We start from the raw sequence: 18,493 nt of genomic DNA on the forward strand, positions 1-18,493 counted from the left end.
ATAGGTATTACGGTACAATTAAACAAAAGCTAATAAAAGTTAATTTTTTTATGTATCTACTTTCACAGATTCAATATCAGTAAAAGATAATGAAATAATTCAATTTAATCAGAGATCTACGTTCAATAGATTACAAAACTCAATATCTAAACTGACTATCAGTATTTAGAGATTAGGTTAGAAATAAGCGGTTACAATTGAGACAGTTGTGTGGTCGTATAAAGTTTACAACTAAGATTTTTTTTATAATTAACTAAGTTATATTGATAAAAGCATCGGTAGGGATAGTCCGTTATTGAAGAAGAACTTACAGAACTAGATAAGAGATAAAAAGAGTATGTTTAACAAAATATATAAATTTAACTGAACCGATTTTTAAAGTGAGTAGTATTGGGTACTTTTACATGCATAAATATAATATATAGTATACAGGCATGGGGCAAATATGCATCTCTGCATACGGGATCTATATTGTATAATAATTCCTACTTTCATAACATTAACACAATATAAAATATATATTTTTTTTATGATTCAGGCTAAACACAATTAAGGCTCAACTTACGTGAAATGTTGTTAACTACAATCTACTTGTAACACCATAGAACCATTGATTAGACATCAAAAACTAAAATTAAAAATTATCAAAAATTTAATTAAATACTCGAAAATTTAAATAATTTATCTTTCATTTATACTACAACGATCTTAGTGGTGTTTTCATGAAATGAATCAATATCTACCAATACAAAAATGTAAAGTTCTAAAAGTAACGAACGACTATCAATTTCCTCCACTACGGTGACTGCTTCAGATAATCAACTAGAACCTTATACAAACATGCCATGAAAACAACCTCTAAACCACTCATAATTAGGAACACATTTGCTTACCACAACTCCAACTTTTTGCAATCAGCCTTCTATGAAAATATAATGGGACTTGGGGTTTACTCCGAACTAATAATACTATGTGGGATATAAAAGCAGAGTGTCGCATTCAGTCGTTTATCAAAGTAAAACCGCATTCGTTCGATACAGACGTTTAAAAATGTATTATTTATCTGTACTTTTATTGTCTGTGGCATATGCAATGCCGAATCCAGAGGCGCCATTAAACGTAGAATCGGCAGCACGGGCCATGGGAAAGGATTGCACAGGCGGGATTTTTAGCCCTACGTGTTTGAAAATAGAAGCTATATCGCTGTTGGAGAAATTGAATTCAAAAGAAGAGCTCCAATTGTTGCCTGGTGTTAGTGTGGTGAAGGAAGATAAGGAGAATGGCAGTAAAGCTGATGAATTTGCAGCGGAATTGGCGAGAGCACTGCCCTCAAAGCCGGATGAGAGATTGGATAAATATCTCCTGTATAGATTGGGATCGTATTTGGATTCTCATTCAGTGAAACTGAGGCTGTTAGATGATGGTGCTACTGAGGATGCGAGGGCTCTGATCAGTGAAGGGAGAGGAAAGGGAGGCGGCCTGGGCGGCGGCAAGAAGGGCGGTATGGGAGGATTGCTGGCAGCCGCGCTTATGATGAAAGGTAAGATTTTTTTTAATTATATATTAAAAACGTTTTATATATAAACTTATGTAGAAAAATCTACCCGATATTTGTCCCCATTTAACTCTCAAAAAACTTAAAATAGAATGTTGCATATTACGTGTAGGTTTGATCCAACTTTAGGTAAAAGATAGTTTTGTGCTTCGTCTTCATAAATGTAATGAACGAAAAAAAACATGCAATGTTTTCGGGTCTCCTAATTTTTATCACTAAATTTAACAATAGCAAGCATATAACATTAAGTTTTGTAAAAGTTTTAAGCCTCATTATAACGTTAAAAGCTTTTGCATTTGGGAGTTTCATAAGAAGCAAGAATTAATTGAATATTTTCTGAGAAAATGAAATAACCGCTTTATCAAATATTGTATTTATATACCGCAGAAGCTATTCTATCAATCGCATTGCTTTACTTTTCTTTTCATTGCATTATAGATTTGAAATAAATTCGATTTGATATATTTTTTACCAAAACCTAGTTTGCTGTTATTTAGGGAGCTTAAATTATTTTAAATTATCTCACTTTTTTGTCTAAATTGTTTTAAAAGTTTGCAGTAAAGTTACTTAACTTCTAGAAACAATAATTACTGCGACATCTATACATTATATTATGTACTCTTATATTATAAAGCTGAAGAGATTGAGTATTTGTTTGTAAAACACACTCATCCGAGGATCGATTTAAACATAATTTCTCCTATGAAATATAAAAAAAGCATATTATATATAACATATCCTTTAGAACTCGATTAATTTGTAAGTTAATTTTAATTTAAGTATGTTTAATTAATATTAATTTCTTGTCCGAAATTGCTCTAAAAAATTTGATAGTGAAAGATGTAATAAAGCTACAAATTGTCACTAAGTACACTAGAAACTATATAAAAATATATTTATTTCATTATAGATTCTAATTGGTATTTAAAATCGAAAAAATCGGGAGTTTGTAAGTGTGGATGGATGTATGGATGTTTGTTACGCTTTCACGCGAAAACAGCTTATCGTTTCTGTACGAAATGTCGTACAGAGAAAGATAAGACATAGATTAGTCTGGATTAGCACATAGGCTTCTTGCCCACGTACCAAGCAAGTAACGCCGCGGGTAACAACTAGTACCCAAACAATAATAAGGAGCTTTCTACTGTCGGTCTAGTCATATTGGAGTCTATTCATTTCAAATACATACATAATAAAATTTTCCTCATTATAATAATTGATAGTTAAAATTACGTGTCTTCGTTCATAAAAACAGAAAATTCAGAAAGATTTATTATTTCCGACGCAAATAGATCATTAGCCTGTATTCTTTGTTTCAACTGCAGGGACACAGGCCTCTTATGAGGGCTCAGGCCCCACCAAGATTAACATGGATGAATTCATCATACACAATTATGATAAGTAATATAAAAAATATTTTGAACAATTAACTGAAACGTCTGAAATTGTCAGATCTAGACGAAATTTAAATGAAACCAGTGAATGAAGTGGAAGGCACCAGTTTTCAAATAAAAAATAATCTTCAAAATCGGTTCACCCAGACGAAACCCTGAGCTAACATGTACAAAAGTACAGTCCTACTCCTTTTTTGAAATCGGTTAAACAGTATTAATGCAGCACGCGTGCTTTCTGATCCATCCTACAATAATATACACATTTTTCTCTTATTATATACCTAATAGGCAATTTATAAAAGCGAACCAAATTACATAGAACGTATAATTTTCTCACGTAATCTATAGGTACACATATTAAAACACTATCGAGATCATTTCTACATATTAAATGTTTTGTGTTAAATGTTGTTTTCAAAAAAATTATAAAAATTAGAATTTGTCTGTCTGTCTGATTATCTGTGTTTATGTGTGTCAATCACGTAAAAAACATTGAGTAGATTTTGACACTAACCAATTGTAACTAGGTTTAAAATAGGCGAAATGAAAATAAATGCCGTCAATAGGTTTTTAAAAACACTGGTTTCCAAATAAAGCTTTTTTTGGAAACCAAAAAAATAACTTTACTTAAGGCATGATATGCGCATAGAAAAAACTTCATACTGACTGATAAAATCTAAAATGGTGGTTCTTTGAAGAGTCAGATGCTACAATGTTTTGTAGACCACGGAAAGCTAAATTAAACCTTAGTATATAAATTGTATGGCAGAATGCTAGCTTTTATAAATTCTTAGCGAATGAATATAGTTAAAACAAAACTTTCAAACAGATTTTAATCACGCACTTGTATAAACAATATACAGTTAGATAATTGAGAAAAAGCGACGAGTGCCCCATATAATATCAGTTCTTAAAAGACGCCTCACATTTCTTTACAATTAGGTATACTATGTATTGTTTATTTATTGATTCCTTGTACTTTTCAACCGAATTCAAGACAAGGAGGAGGAGAGAGGAGACAAGGAGAATCTCATAATTTAAGTTAAAAATAATTATTACTTGATTATGTCAAAGCGCGTTGTTTTGTTTTTTAAACTGTGTTTATTTTTATTTATTTTTTGTGTTGATTCAACAAAACAAACATAAACTCATGAATGTTGTATTGTCATCAAAACAAAAATGTTTGAATTAAACTTTTCAATTCAAACTCTTACTAACAAAGTTTGAAATAAATCTGCCGTATAAACATACAAGTGAAGCAAGTAAAAGCGATTTAAAATACTGCTTCGCGGGTGCTTTATGATCCATTCTAATCTAAACATAAATATTACTTACACATTTCTCTCATAATAATCAATTATGAAAGAAAATAAAACAAAGTCGATTTCTATGTCAGTATCTATGTCTCTGTATGTTTGAATCTTTAAAACTACGCAACGGATTTTGATGTTCTTTTTGATAGATAGATGAATTCAAGAGGAAGTTTTATACGTATAACATCTATTGAACTACTCTGAATTTAACGCGTGCGAAGACGCGGGTAAAAGCTATTTTATACAAGGCGTAATTTCTTTTCTTAATTACGTAAAAAGAATCTTCCATAACTTTAAATTGATATAATAATATTATTTTCTTGTGTTTTATTTTACGCGAGTATGATACAATTAGAAATTAAAAACTTTTTAACGGATTTTAAACGCGATTTATTAATTATATTATTAACCCAACGTTTCGAACACTTTACACCGAGCGTGGTCCCGGGGAGACTGGTCTCTGGTTTAAAATCCGTTAAAAAGTTTTTAATTTCTAAATGATATAATGATTTCAATTGAAATAAAGGTGACATTCGAAAGCAACGTTAAATTATGATGAAGCAGAGCATGAAAATAATAGCAGCAAGTGTCGGTCACATTATTTCTTACAATCCTACTGCATCTGTAATTTAATACTTTTCCATTGTCAGTCATTTTAAGGGGTACTAGATGAAAACCGCGGCTTCATTCGCGTACAGTGCCACCAAGTTTATTTATCTTTGAAATAGCGATATATTTATCCAAAGATTTTGAATTGTCGTTGTTTACTTCTTCAAGTTCTGGTGTTTTATTAACATTAACATAAATTATATTTTTCCGTGTAATCTATACAAATATTATAAAGCTGAAAGTTTGTTTGTTTAAACGCACTAATCTCAAAAACTGCTGGTCCGATTTGAAAAATTCTTTCAGTGTTAGATAGCCCATTTATTGAGGAAGGCTATAAGCTATATATATACCACGGGCGAATCCGAGGCGGGCCGCTAGTTGTTAAATATCTCGAAAGCTATTTAAAGTGATTATATCTGATTGATGGAGACGACACTCTTGATTTCAGAGAAAAGTCGGTAATACCGTAATTCGTGAAAACTGTTACCACACAAGCACATCTAACAGTTATTCATAGATAATTACTAGACGCTCGCCCCGCCCGGTTATAAGGATATCTTTTTATCCCAAGGGAGCTTTTAATCGGGATGAAAAGTATCCTATCACCCAAATCAGCTCATACCCTATCTGAATACCAAATTTATCTCATCTGTTCAGTAGTTTCAGCGTGTTTGACGGACAAACATCCAAACAATCAAACTTTCACATTTCTAATATTTGTGTGATAGGGTAATTCAGACTACAAATTATTACCTGTGACCAAATCTCATGCAAATCAGAAATCCGTTAATATATCCTCAAATTTGTTCTAACAAATTGGATGATAGATATATGAATATTATATAGTTTTAAATTATAGTTATATAGCTTTAAATTTTTGATTAATAAATTTATTCAATGTATATATCAATCGTATTTGATGATAAAAATGCATGGACATAAGTTGGAATTCAACGACAGTTGGATCCATCGAGTTTCTTGCCTTCCGACCGCGACCTTCCGAATCAATAGTGGATTTAAAAATTACTGTACCTACTTATAACAGTTTACATGAATAAAGAATAGAGTTGGGATTTAGCTTGTAAGAACTGTATTAATGAAAACTCTTTTCACTATTTCGATTACCTTCAGAGTAGGTTTACGTGTAATCTCTTGTTAAAGCTCCACATTCTATAAATCCGCCAACGAACTGAAAAAGTTATTCCATCTTAGATTATAAATGTCATTTCCTAGCAGAGGTTATACAATTTATGTTAATGTTAAAAAAATAGTACAGAATAGTATGGCGATATCGATATAATATAGAGGCATAGAATTAAAACCAAGCGAAATATGCAGGTACAAATAAAAAATGAATTAAACAAACTTTTTAGTACTTAGATTATTTGGAGCATCTTCTCTATGACAGAATAAATAACAGCAAACAAAAAGTATAAATTACAGCAAAAAATATCAAACTGTGCAGTACATTATACAATAGATACAAAAAAATATTATATGTATTTTTTCAGGTACCATGATGTCAATGGGTTTAGGAGCACTCGCACTTCTAGCGGGAAAAGCGCTTATGACTGCTTTGATGTCTCTCCTGCTCTCAGCTGTCATCGGCTTGAAATCTCTGTCGTCAGGGGGTAAATCAACGACATATGAAATCGTATCCAAACCTATATACAGCCACTCTCATTCACATTCAACGGCTCATGAAGACGTAGGCGGTTATGGGCATTCGGGATATGGAAGAAATTTGAAATCTAGACGCTAATACATCATGTTTGAATTTCGAATGAATTCTGGGCGTCCAATTATAATTTCATGAATCATATGCATGCTATTATTGTATGAATTATGGGCATGCGGTTATAATTCCAGGGGTAAAATTTGCAATTACAAATGATTTTGTATCCATGTTTAGATAATAAGTATTTATTTTTGAGTGTGCATGAATATTATAAATTATTGTGCTTAAAATGGTTAAGATTGTGTGTGCATTTATTTGTGTCATTTGTAATTTATTTGAATTATTTATTACGTTTTTAATTGATAATTAACTCGTTTTGTACTTTTTATACTAGTTTTGTATAAGTTGTATTATTTTACGTTTATTATATATGTATAGTATATTATCATTTATTTGTGTACGTTTTATTATTTGTATATTTACCAGTATTTATGATAATATTATTATAAATGTATGTGTCTTAGGATTAAAAAAGTATCTATTTATTTGAAGTAATCATGTATGTAGATATTACTACAGAAAACATAATACTATGTATTGCTAATTAAAATTCTATGCTATAATATTGATGAGACCTTGTATTTACAATAATGTCAGAGTCTGCTTCTTTCCATAAATTATGCTTGTTTGTTTTATTACATACATTTTATTCATTTGTTTATTTAAGTGGAAGTACAAATTAAAATTATAAATATAAGTATTATATTTTATAGTACAACATATATTCATATATCTGTGATTTATTTATTGTATATTATGTGAATGTGTTATGTTTTATTGTTACAATTTATAACAAGGAAAATAAAGTGTTTATGGTTATGTAATATTTTTATTTGAACTGTGTTTTAATTATTTTAATACATTTATCTAATTATAAAATTAATAGTTTTACATACATAACTATTTAGAATTAATCTTAGTAAAGCGTTTATGTTCCAACGATGTTTTCTGTACCATTTTTACACGCTTTATATTAGCTTCACCTGTATGTTTGTTTGTTTGTTTGTTTGTTTGTTTGTTTGTAACCGACTTCTTTGGGCGCGATTTTGACCCACTTTAAACGGCCAGATTTCGTTCAAACTTTGTAGATTTATTGAGGACCGATGACAATACACTAATTTGATAAAATTAATCCAGTTTTCAATTTGCAAAATATGATTTTTGTCAAAGCGTGTTTTTTAGTTTTTTTAAACTATTATATTTTATTATTATTATCTATGAAAATTGGGGAAGTCGCTCCCACTAAATGTTTTAAATAGATAATCTGCATGGTCTGAGTTTCCAATATAAGTACTATTCCACACTTTATTCTGAGGTAAAACTACATGAAAACCCAGACAGCCTTTCTGATGTGATCTAACATCAAAAATCAATCCATACATATAAATTTTTCCTTTATAAATTACATCAGTTAAATGGTATAGTATACCATCTATTTCTAACACTACTTTTGATAAATAAATTATTGTTTATTGATTATTGTTTGTTATTGTATTAGTAAGTTCATATTTTCTTCAAATCCTATTTGCATAGAGACGTTTGTGAGGTTGTTACTATTAAACCCCGTTATTTATGGGAATGGAAAGATATTCTCCAGTCCGAGCTGGCCAAATAGAGGTCGAAGCGTCATCGACTCCCACATTACATCATAATTTGTGAGTTTCATATATTTTAATCGCAGGTTCAAGCGAATTCGGACAAGTGGCTAGACTTTAATATAATATGTTTATGGACCGGAATCTCATTAAAATCTCATTTCAGATACATAAAAATTCATGTTCTCTCGATCGTTAAATTTGTATTCCCTACAAAATGACTTTCCAACCAAACCACATTGCTTTATTGCGTTTTGATTCAATGAACAAAGAGATTCAATATTTTTTAGAAAGAAACGGTTTTGAATTCAAGTTCATGAGCATTTTTTTAACTTATATGTAAAAAGTGTAAGATGGTTTTAATTGTATTGAGTTATTGTAATTATATTTCTCGATATTTCAGTGGGGGATATGTAATAAACAATTACAAATAATTGGCACAAGTATCAAAATACACAAAGGCGTGTTTCAAATTTTTATTGTATTTTGTGTTATCCGGTCTAAGTAAATTGAGCCTAAGAAAACTGTGAAATGTCGTCAAATTACATACATTATAGAGCACAGGCATGCAGGATAAAATAAATTTCTAGTTACTTAAAAAAATATTAAAACTAATATTATGCAGAGGTTATATATCGTTTGTTTGTTACGATTTAATTCAATAGCTGCAGCACCAATTTAAAAAATCTTTAATCGTTATTGAGTAATATAGGCTATATTTTATATTCTTATTTGTTCCGGGTCAAGCTGGATGAAACCTGGACAAACAGCTCTTTTTATTCAATATATCTTCCTTTGTGGTTACACGATAAAAATCATTATTTGAACACAATTAAAAGCAGAAGGCACTTTCCAATCTTTCATTACCTACTGAGGAAACACTTTCCAGTAGTCAGTTCATTTAAACATAGCACATTAACTAATTATCTCCGAAAAAGATGTAGGAGAAATTCAACATTTCTATCAAATTGATCGCGTTAGCTGATTATTTGAAAGTAAGCTCATTTCTCCGTAACAAAGCTAGCATTTTGCTTTTTTTAACAATTCTGGCGCCTTGTTTGTTTTTTATCACTTACTTATGGTATAAAATCTTCGTTGATCGTATCAGCATTATCAGTCACATTCTGACATCGCAGGAAATGGTCTTAGGTGTTTGAACAGTGAATAAAGTGAAGTGACAATGATTGGAAAAAATGTGCTGGTTATTAGTGCGTTTGTGCTGTACAATACAATAGTTCTAAACGCTTCGATCCAAGAAACCGACGCGAACAATGTTGGAGTGAATGATGAATTGAAAAACTTCGCAAGTGCTGACCGGACAGGGCGATCCCTCCACAAGGAATGCAACAACAGTCTCAGTGCTAAATGTGTTAAAATCCACGTCCTATCTTTCCTAGAGGACTTGAGCTCTCGTGATGAGCTACCTCTTTTACCGGGACTGAGCATTGTCAAAGAAATGAAAGCGAACATTTCTAGTCCAGAAGAAATAGCAGCGGAATTATCCAGACAGTTCCCTGGAAAGCCAGATGAGAAGTTAAATAGGTTCCTATTGTATCGCTTGCAAAACTATTTGGATAGTCATTCGTTAAGGTATAGGCTGTTGGATCCAAAAACTTCGGATGATGCTCTTAAGATGGCGAACGAAGAAACGGAGACTGGAAGGAGGAGAAAAGTGAGGGGAGGCGGTGGTGGTGGCGCCTTACTTGCCGCAGCATTGATGATGAAAGGTATGCATTAAAATACATTTCACTTAATATCAACATATAGAGCAGTAATCTGGTTATAGACATCATAGATTACAGACATAACGTAATATTAAAATGCAATTATTTAGAAACGCCAAGTCCAGTCGCAAAAAGACTTTCATTTAACGAGGTTACAATATGTGCGTGTTTGTTTTCAATTTTATTTAACTTTTCCTTTGTACGTATAAAATAATACTACCAAAATTGGTGTATCTTTTCCATCAATGAACTTTTTTTTTTTTAGTTTTGTATGCTGGATATGTTTTACACGTGTTTGTGTGTTAAGCCTATCGAGTCTATCATATATAATTTTTGTATGTTATAGAGCTTTCGCAATTTGCCTGATTCGCATGAAAACAACTCAGAAATAATCAATCTTCTGTTGCAGGAACTCTCGCAGCAGCAGCCCTTGGAGCATTAGCATTATTAGCCGGTAAAGCATTGATGACAGCCCTCATGTCTCTACTGCTTTCTGCTCTCGTCGGTCTCAAGGGTAGTGGCGGGAAATCCACAACCTACGAAATAATAACCAAGCCTGAGGTCTCACATCATCATTCTCACAGCCAAGAGGAGCATCACGAACATGAGCATGGCCATCATGGAGGGTATAGAAGAGCATATGATAGTAATAATTATAACAGCTATATGCCGTATGACGCGACTGCATAGGGTTGTCAACTTCTAAACTATACAAAACACATTTCTTATTGAATTAGGAATAGTAATTTTAATGGATTAGGGTCATTGTTTTAATTTGTTTTTTGTAAATTTTTTCTATTTATTTATTTATTATTTAGTATTAAATACTGTTGTAAGGAACTTTGTTTTGTATAATAATACAGTTGATTATGCTATGAGTATACACTCAGTGGTAAATATAGTTAGAGTAATATTACCTTATTTTATCACATATTATGTAAAAGTTAATTTTCACAAAGAAATTTGCCAGTACAATTTATTTAATATAATAAACATAATATTCATAAAGTTCAAGAGATTACGGGTGAGAAACGAATTTATGAATAATTGCTTTGATACAATAGACAGGCGCAACAAATTTAAAGTATTATTCTTGCTTGCACTATACGCTAGGCGCAAATATTTGTATGAATGAAACAGAATCACTTTTATAATTAAATGTAGGTACATAATAAATTAACACAATAATATTTATTAATGTATCCAAAGATAGCTTTTATATTTTAAATTGTTTGCGGTAAATACATTTTCACTATTTATTACGCATAAAATTGTGTTAACGTTATTTTTAATTATTTATTTTGGTTATATACTTTAATACTTTAAAAGGGTTTTATTATTATTTCATACAGCAATTAATCTATATTTTTCTTAGCTATTTGTTGTTTCCTAATTTTTTATTGCAGTTTCCTTGTGGATGTGTTAAAGATGTTTCTCTTTTATATACTTTTCTTTATATTGATTATATTGTCATACTTTTATATTATTATCATATTACTCTTATATTATTTTAATATTATGTGTATATATTACCCACCGTTGTATTTCTTTATCTTGTATGCTTTATAGGTTCTTACTTGTTTTGGGGGTTCCGTATTTAAAGGGCCCCTATTAATAATACTTCGCTGTCTGTCTGTCTGTGACCAGGGTATATCACTTGAAAAATCGAGGTTAGGCTACGGTCGGCTCAGTCATAAATTAGATGGGAGACTCGCTTTAGCTTATTTGTACGGAACCCTTAGTGCTGCGAGTCCGTCTCGCATATGACCGATTTTTATTGATATTTATTAATTTATTATACTCATATGTCTTATTCTAGAACTAATTATACCGACTTATTTCCTATCTATATATAATATATATGCAGTATGTATAGCTGTGATATAGTATGTACTATGTACTTGTGTATAAATCAATTATATTTTGCTAATGAAATATCAACTAATTTATTGAATGCGCTAATGGCGTGACTGTTAATTTATTTATTTATTTAATAAAGTTCGTTTTTCATTTCATTCGTTCGGTTTATTCTCCCTCGCTCTAGAAAATTCTTCTAACATAATTCCATTCCATTTCGTCTCCATTAATTACCTATTCACTAAACCCAAAAATAGCGACAGCTGAATATTTATCTACGTAGCTATATGAATTTATTCAAAGGCTTCATCATCATCAGCCCATATATTTCATTGGGACACTGGCCTCCTATGAGAGTTTCAGGCCTTAAACCACCACACTGGCCAAGTACGGGTTGGCAGATGTCACATGTCATCGAACTTTTGATTCATGGACATGCCGGTTTCCTCACGATATTTTCCTTCACCGTTTTAAGCAGTGGTTATGTTATCTACATGTGCTCGTAAATTGAAGAATCAATTTATTTCCTGCACGCTCGCCCGGTCTCGAACCCCGACTTATCGATTTTGAAGTTCGAGGTTCTCACTACTGACAAAGGCTTAAGAGTTACTAATTCTGTTTCTATCATTTCATCAATATTGTTCTTTAACACAAAACATTAATATTAGGACTAAATTCTAATAATGCATTCTTGCGAATAGTGAGCAGATATAACATACAAATTTTTTTCGTGTTCGTTATTTCAGTATACTCTTATTATTGAAACAGATAATATAATGCTATACTAGTAGCACAGACAACATAATCTCCAACGATTGAGTAATGCGGTGTGGGGTTGGTAATAAAACACCCATTGATATTAAGGTAATTGAATTATTCGCACTTGTGTACAAAATGTTATAATATTTAAAGGATTTCAATATGCCCTGTTACTTTTTTCTTTTCATTGTTTTTAGTTGTAAATCATTCAGTATTAATCGAATCTAATTATACACAAAACAGTTAAATTTTTTCATAAGATTCATTTACATTTAAATAACATCGTTTTTTAAAGATTTTAGAATGTAAACTATACGTGTAACTTGCTAGTACCACAATGTGGCTCCTAATGAAATCTGAAAAGCAAATATGTTACGCTGAATGTTCTTCACATATCTTAAATTCATATAAAAGAAAACACTGGGTATACCAAAAGGTAATGTCGGTAAAGTAACCTCTAGAGTAAATAGCAAACGTAATACATAGCCAACAACAACAATACATATTAAATTATATACTGACCTGAACACATGAACTGTTTTTTACAAAATATGTAAAGGTTACAAAAACCTTGCGTAAAGACATGGACTACTTACTACGAAAGAGCAGACGCTGAACGCGGAAACTCCAACAAGCACCCGTGATCCCTTCACCAATGCGGCTCGACGGAACACAAGGGCTTTTCGATAGGAATCCGACATAGCCTTCCCCGATGGCGGTGGGTATCTATGCAAGATTTCCCGACTAAAAAAAGGACGTATTTGTGAGGGTGGATTTATAGATGAATATAAATAAATTTAGGTCATAAATAGTAAAAAACTTTTGCTACAGTTTGTCCAAACAATCAGTATAGCTGAGTTGTGGAAATATATTGTGTTCACTACATTAGAGGGTTGTTTTGAAATATGAAATTATGTACAGTACGTAAAAATATAAGCTTGATCCTAATAAGATTCATACTAGATTTATATTAGAACAATAGTACGTATGCATTAACATTATCAGACTCAATACTGCAGCACCTGATCAACAAAAAAAAAAGTTTGTATGTTTGTGTGTTTATCTAATTAGACAATCTTATATGCGGAGCTATTTATGCAGAAATGTTTTTGTTGTATAGTCAATAGGCTAAAATTGCTTCTGTAAAGATGAACATCGATCCAAGATCAATACAATAGGTAAAATAATATACATTTTAAAAAAGGGGCTTTAGCGAAAATTTATTTTACTGATGAATATTTTATGCTCAGAGCACAGATAACATAATGCTATACTGACGTGGGACTGTGATCGGCTGTGCTTGCACACGATAAGCCACTAGCTAACTATAAACCAGCTTCACCTGTTTGAAAGGTAATATACATAAAACTATCCTGTATGTTTGTATGTAACCGAATAATGTAGACTCGATAAAGACCCACTTTAAACAATCGGATTCAATTGAAACTTTCTACATTAATCAAGGATCGATGATAATTCAATTATTTCATAATTTCCGAGTTAATTCTATACCCGAATACAAAATACAAAAAAAAACAATATTGTTATTAAAATTAACAAAAAAAAAAACACATTAATATGTGCGCTTTTCAACAACTGATCTAATCCCCCCTTTTTTCCTCTATCATACTAGGCCATGGATTTTTTTTTTTTTTATATCATAGCGGTCAACTGAGCTCGTGGTCGTTTGATGGTAAGCGATCACCCCCGCCCACGAACTTTCGCAGAGGTAGTGAGTGACTCTTTGTGCCGAAGCATGCTCGACGCCCCATTAAAGACTATTTGTTGATAATTAATTAATTCTTAAATTAAAAATTATTTTAGTTTTCACTAATTCCATGATAAGAGCGTATATTTTATTCAAATTAATATAATACAAATGTCATTTGACACATAATTAAGAGAAGAAGTATTCCTTTTACTATCTGTAAAACTTTCACTTATCAACAACAAACTCATCTTTGTGAGGACGTACATTTAAACATGGAGGGTAGAAGTAAGGTGCTGTCTTGTATGGGGATTTGTTGAAAAAGTTTTAAGTTGAAAAATCAAATTATTGTTCGAACACTCACCGGAGTAGCGTAAGCGTAGGAAATGGATATGATATGAATTTAGATGCTAGGAGTTCAAGAAAAGATTTTATATGTCAGTAAAAGGCCGGCACTAGAAGTGCTACAGGTGTTTATGGGCGATGGTGACCCCTTTACATCAAGAGGCCCACTTGCTCCTTTTCTAGCTCTGTCATAAAAAATAATATTAAAAAATTAAGGAAAGTTTTGCAACGACATACCCACGCACCTCTGGTCGTGACTTTAACCATATTTTAACAGTAGCTCTCAGCTATAATCTAAACTCTTTAGTCTTTACTATTAAAGTATTATGTTATCTGTGGTGCTTATGTAGGAAAGGGTTAAATTTTAGCTTTGCGCCATCTAGAGTATATCATAGAAACCACTTGCAACATTCAACCTTTCTTTCATTTTATCGCGTAAGTTTTACTTTTAAATCTGTAAAGATGACAGCACCTTTTGAAAAAAATATCGTCAAAAATTGTTTATTCTGATTACTTATTTTTAAGGATTTATTTGGTCATTTAAAATGAGTATAAACAACGAAAACATTATGATACTTTTCTCTGCTACTGTTTTTCCCTTAGAGTATAAGATAAGCAAGTAAATTTTTCCTTTCATTTTTTAGATAAAAATTTAAATCAAACCGACATTAAACAAATCTTTCAAACGTATCGTAAACTAAAAACTTTTACTGTTTGGAACATGGACTTCTACTAAATTAGACTTATGATTTCTATTTACATAGAACATAGAAACTTAAAGCCTAATTGTTATAAAATATAAGATTCCTAGTTTATAAAACAAATAGATTTATGATTACTATTTTATGTATATAATAAGATCTTAAAATCAAAATCAACTATATTATTTCATTGCCTGCCGCATTCATTGTTTCAAGAATCTAACGCCGAATTGTTTTCAAGTTTTTAATAAAAAAACAATTGAATACCTATCTTCTAAAAAAAGTGAATAAAATTTTACATATTTTTAAATTTATCTTTTAAAAGTAGGAAATAAAAAGACATAAGCAGAGAGTTTATGGTCGCCCCTGACACGGAGAAAATGGTTGATCTCGCAATATGTTAAATCTGCGTTTAACCGACGTCTTATTATTTTTTGCGGATATAAAATATACCCATTTTAGTATTCTATTGGGGAAAATGTTGTTTATTTGTTTGAATATAATCAAGTTGAATATCGACATCATAAAGCTGAAAAGTTTGTTTGTACGTGTAATTCAAAAACTATAGCTGACTCGTTTAAAAATTCTTTCAGTGTTAGATAGTCAATTTATAGAGGAAGGCTATGTTTATAGCGTCATGTACATGGCTGAAACCTCGAAGACGCCTAATATTTGATAAATGTCAATTTGATAAAATCAAGAGTTTCCAGCTCATGCGTTTACCAACTGGTTATATGCATTTATGGGTGTAGTACGTAAGGATGTAAACTGAATTCAAGGAGAGATGATTTTTTAAAGCCAGAAGATTACATTGGACAGCATTATGTGAGGTTCTGCTTGTTATTGAAGTGTTAATTAAGTAGCAAAAATATTTGCATGCTTTGTAGTGCTTTGTATATTTGTGGACCCACTGTTACATTTAAACCTATTTTTTGCCTATCCGTTAATGTATCGTTGTTTGTCTTTCTTTCACGATACAATAGGGCGATTATAAGATCTGATTTAGTGTTTAGAGATAGTTATTCGGCTAGAAAATTATACACCCTTTTTATCCTGGTGAAACATCAGCTAATTTAAGGGAATTTCCTTTGACCACCTGAGTGAAGCCGCGGGCAACAGCAATTTTTTTTATAAAAAGCGGTGTGCTTTGTATCACTTATTTTACTAATTCCACTCAAAATCAAATCAAATCAATCTGTTAAGTCTTGTTAATATGAATGGTGGCAGTGAGCCCGGTCTACGGTCAAAGACCTAGATCTTCACCTTGCTCTTGAACGTGGTTTGGCAAACTATAGTGATGTGTGGATTTAATCGATATTATAAATTACGATGGCTTATTACGAGAGTTTATCAGTATGTTATTTATATATTATTTTGTATCCTGGTTCAGCAATGTTCACATTAATTTATGTACGGAGCTTTCTAACGTTTAATGCGCCAAAATTTGCACTTACCTACCTGTAAAAAAAATTGTTAAGTTAAAAGTATCAGTATGTTTGAATGATATAACAATATCAAGTCAAACAAATAAAATATAATAGTTCAAAAAAACTAAAAAACACGCTTTGACAAAAATCATATTTTGCAAATTGAAAACTGGAATAATTTTATCAAATTAGTGTATTGTCATCGGTCCTCAATAAATCTACAAAGTTTGAACGAAATCTGGCCGTTTAAAGTGGGTCAAATTCACGCCCAAAGAAATCGGTTACAAACAAACATACAGGTGAAGCTAATAAAAAGCGTGTAAAAATCATATACATTAAGAAATTCGAATCGCATAAGACATTTTTAATTTCTCTGGTATATTCGACATTGTATTCTGTACTGTATCAGACAATTTAAAGATTCCAAAGCAGTATATTACACTTCAACATAGGGACAGTTAAAAATTTTAAATATTAAATCTTAAGCGATATTTAATTATTCATTTTCAAATTATGGAAGCAGTAAATGATAACATTAATTTTCTTCTCGATAATGACTTACGAACAACGCACAATTTTATGGCAATCATCATTCACAGCTAACAAATAAATCACCGAAATCTAGTGGAAAATCGATTTCATCGACACGCCGTACAACACTACTCCCAAGAGACAGTCTCCGACCACCAAACACTGGCACAGCTTAGTAAGTCGCCCGTGGTGTGTGACGAACCACGCATGCGCTGTTTGTTTGACCTCTATACGTAAACACGGTTTGTGCGGTGGCAACTCCTTACGGATGTTTACCGGATGGAGGTTAGTGTTGTATTGTTTTATTTATGGCTTATCGATATATCTGCATTAATTTATTATAACTTTCTTTTGAAATTTTGTCTGTATATTATGCAGAACTGCGTTTTTGGTTGTAGTTCAGATTATCGTTAAAATATATAAAAGCATGTTTCGAATCGATTTGGAAAACTTTTAATTTCAAATCGACTATCTTTCAAAGCTTGAATACTCTATCCTTTCGTTGTATACGAATATGCTTTTATATTATAAAAGTATAGATTTGGCTTTATACTAGTTATATTGCAAAATAAACACACTTTAAAAACTATTGTGCAATACATATTATAGACTTTTAAATCATCACAATGAATAATCACTTTCACTCGTTCAAAAGTCGTGAGTGGCGAAACAATTTGTTAGTTTACGTCATAAAAGATTTCCAATTATTCAATTGTATCCAATTCATTTAGTGCATGAAGAATATATTAAACTGTAAAATTGTTTATGGAGTAATTACTCCATAAACAATTTACCACTTTTATTGTATTCAATGTATACTACTAATATTATAAACGCGAAAGTATGTAAATATGGATGTATGCTGCTACTCTTTCACGCGAATATCGTATCTGTATCGCAATAAATACAGAAATAGGTTATAGACTGGAATAGCACATAGGCAACTTTTTACCTGGGTACCAGGCGTGTAACGCCGTTGTTTACAACTAGTATTACCTAAATCTGACGTATTTTAAACATTATATAAACAGGTTTACTAAACTTCTTTTAATTATCTGTGACGAAAACAAATCGAAGTAAACAAGGATGATGGAGAAAAAAATTCCTAACGTTGAAAGGTATTTGGCGGGAAAATTTATACGAACATCTTGTCATAAATCAAATTAAATAGTATGGTATTGGAAAGTAAAATGATGTCATGGTATTTCGTTTTTACTGGTATTCTCTAACCAGTTTT

The 18,493-nt window shown here is 31.3% G+C and overlaps 3 protein-coding genes across 3 annotated transcripts in view; all 3 read left to right on the plus strand.

The window, feature by feature from the left end:
- Nucleotides 1–1,050: 1,050 nt before the first annotated feature.
- Nucleotides 1,051–6,698, plus strand: LOC119837885. Its single transcript, XM_038363668.1, has 2 exons — nucleotides 1,051–1,540; nucleotides 6,383–6,698. The coding sequence occupies exons 1-2, from the start codon at nucleotides 1,051–1,053 to the stop codon at nucleotides 6,631–6,633; spliced, it is 741 nt and encodes a 246-aa protein (XP_038219596.1). The 3' UTR covers nucleotides 6,634–6,698.
- Nucleotides 6,699–9,333: 2,635 nt separating this feature from the next.
- On the plus strand, nucleotides 9,334–10,876 carry LOC119837888. The gene is made up of 2 exons (XM_038363672.1): nucleotides 9,334–9,931; nucleotides 10,338–10,876. The coding sequence occupies exons 1-2, from the start codon at nucleotides 9,385–9,387 to the stop codon at nucleotides 10,616–10,618; spliced, it is 828 nt and encodes a 275-aa protein (XP_038219600.1). The 5' UTR covers nucleotides 9,334–9,384; the 3' UTR covers nucleotides 10,619–10,876.
- Nucleotides 10,877–17,423: 6,547 nt separating this feature from the next.
- LOC119837873 overlaps nucleotides 17,424–18,493 on the plus strand; it is a 33,247-nt gene continuing 32,177 nt past the window's right edge. Inside the window, exon 1 of the mRNA XM_038363655.1 lies at nucleotides 17,424–17,541. The gene's annotated coding sequence lies outside the window, so the exon portion shown is untranslated. The remainder of the gene's footprint in view (nucleotides 17,542–18,493) is intronic.

This window comes from Zerene cesonia, chromosome 29, assembly GCF_012273895.1.
Source record: "Zerene cesonia ecotype Mississippi chromosome 29, Zerene_cesonia_1.1, whole genome shotgun sequence".
NCBI classification, from domain to species: Eukaryota; Metazoa; Arthropoda; class Insecta; order Lepidoptera; family Pieridae; genus Zerene; species Zerene cesonia.

Excerpts from the sequence above, each read along its gene's own strand:
- LOC119837885 (XM_038363668.1), top strand. The coding sequence starts at position 1,051 with ATGTATTATTTATCTGTACTTTTATTGTCTGTGGCATATGCAATGCCG. Across the intron at positions 1,541-6,382 it reads AGCCGCGCTTATGATGAAAG|GTACCATGATGTCAATGGGT; the intron begins GTAAGATTTTTT and ends GTATTTTTTCAG.
- LOC119837888 (XM_038363672.1), top strand. The coding sequence starts at position 9,385 with ATGATTGGAAAAAATGTGCTGGTTATTAGTGCGTTTGTGCTGTACAAT. Across the intron at positions 9,932-10,337 it reads CGCAGCATTGATGATGAAAG|GAACTCTCGCAGCAGCAGCC; the intron begins GTATGCATTAAA and ends CTTCTGTTGCAG.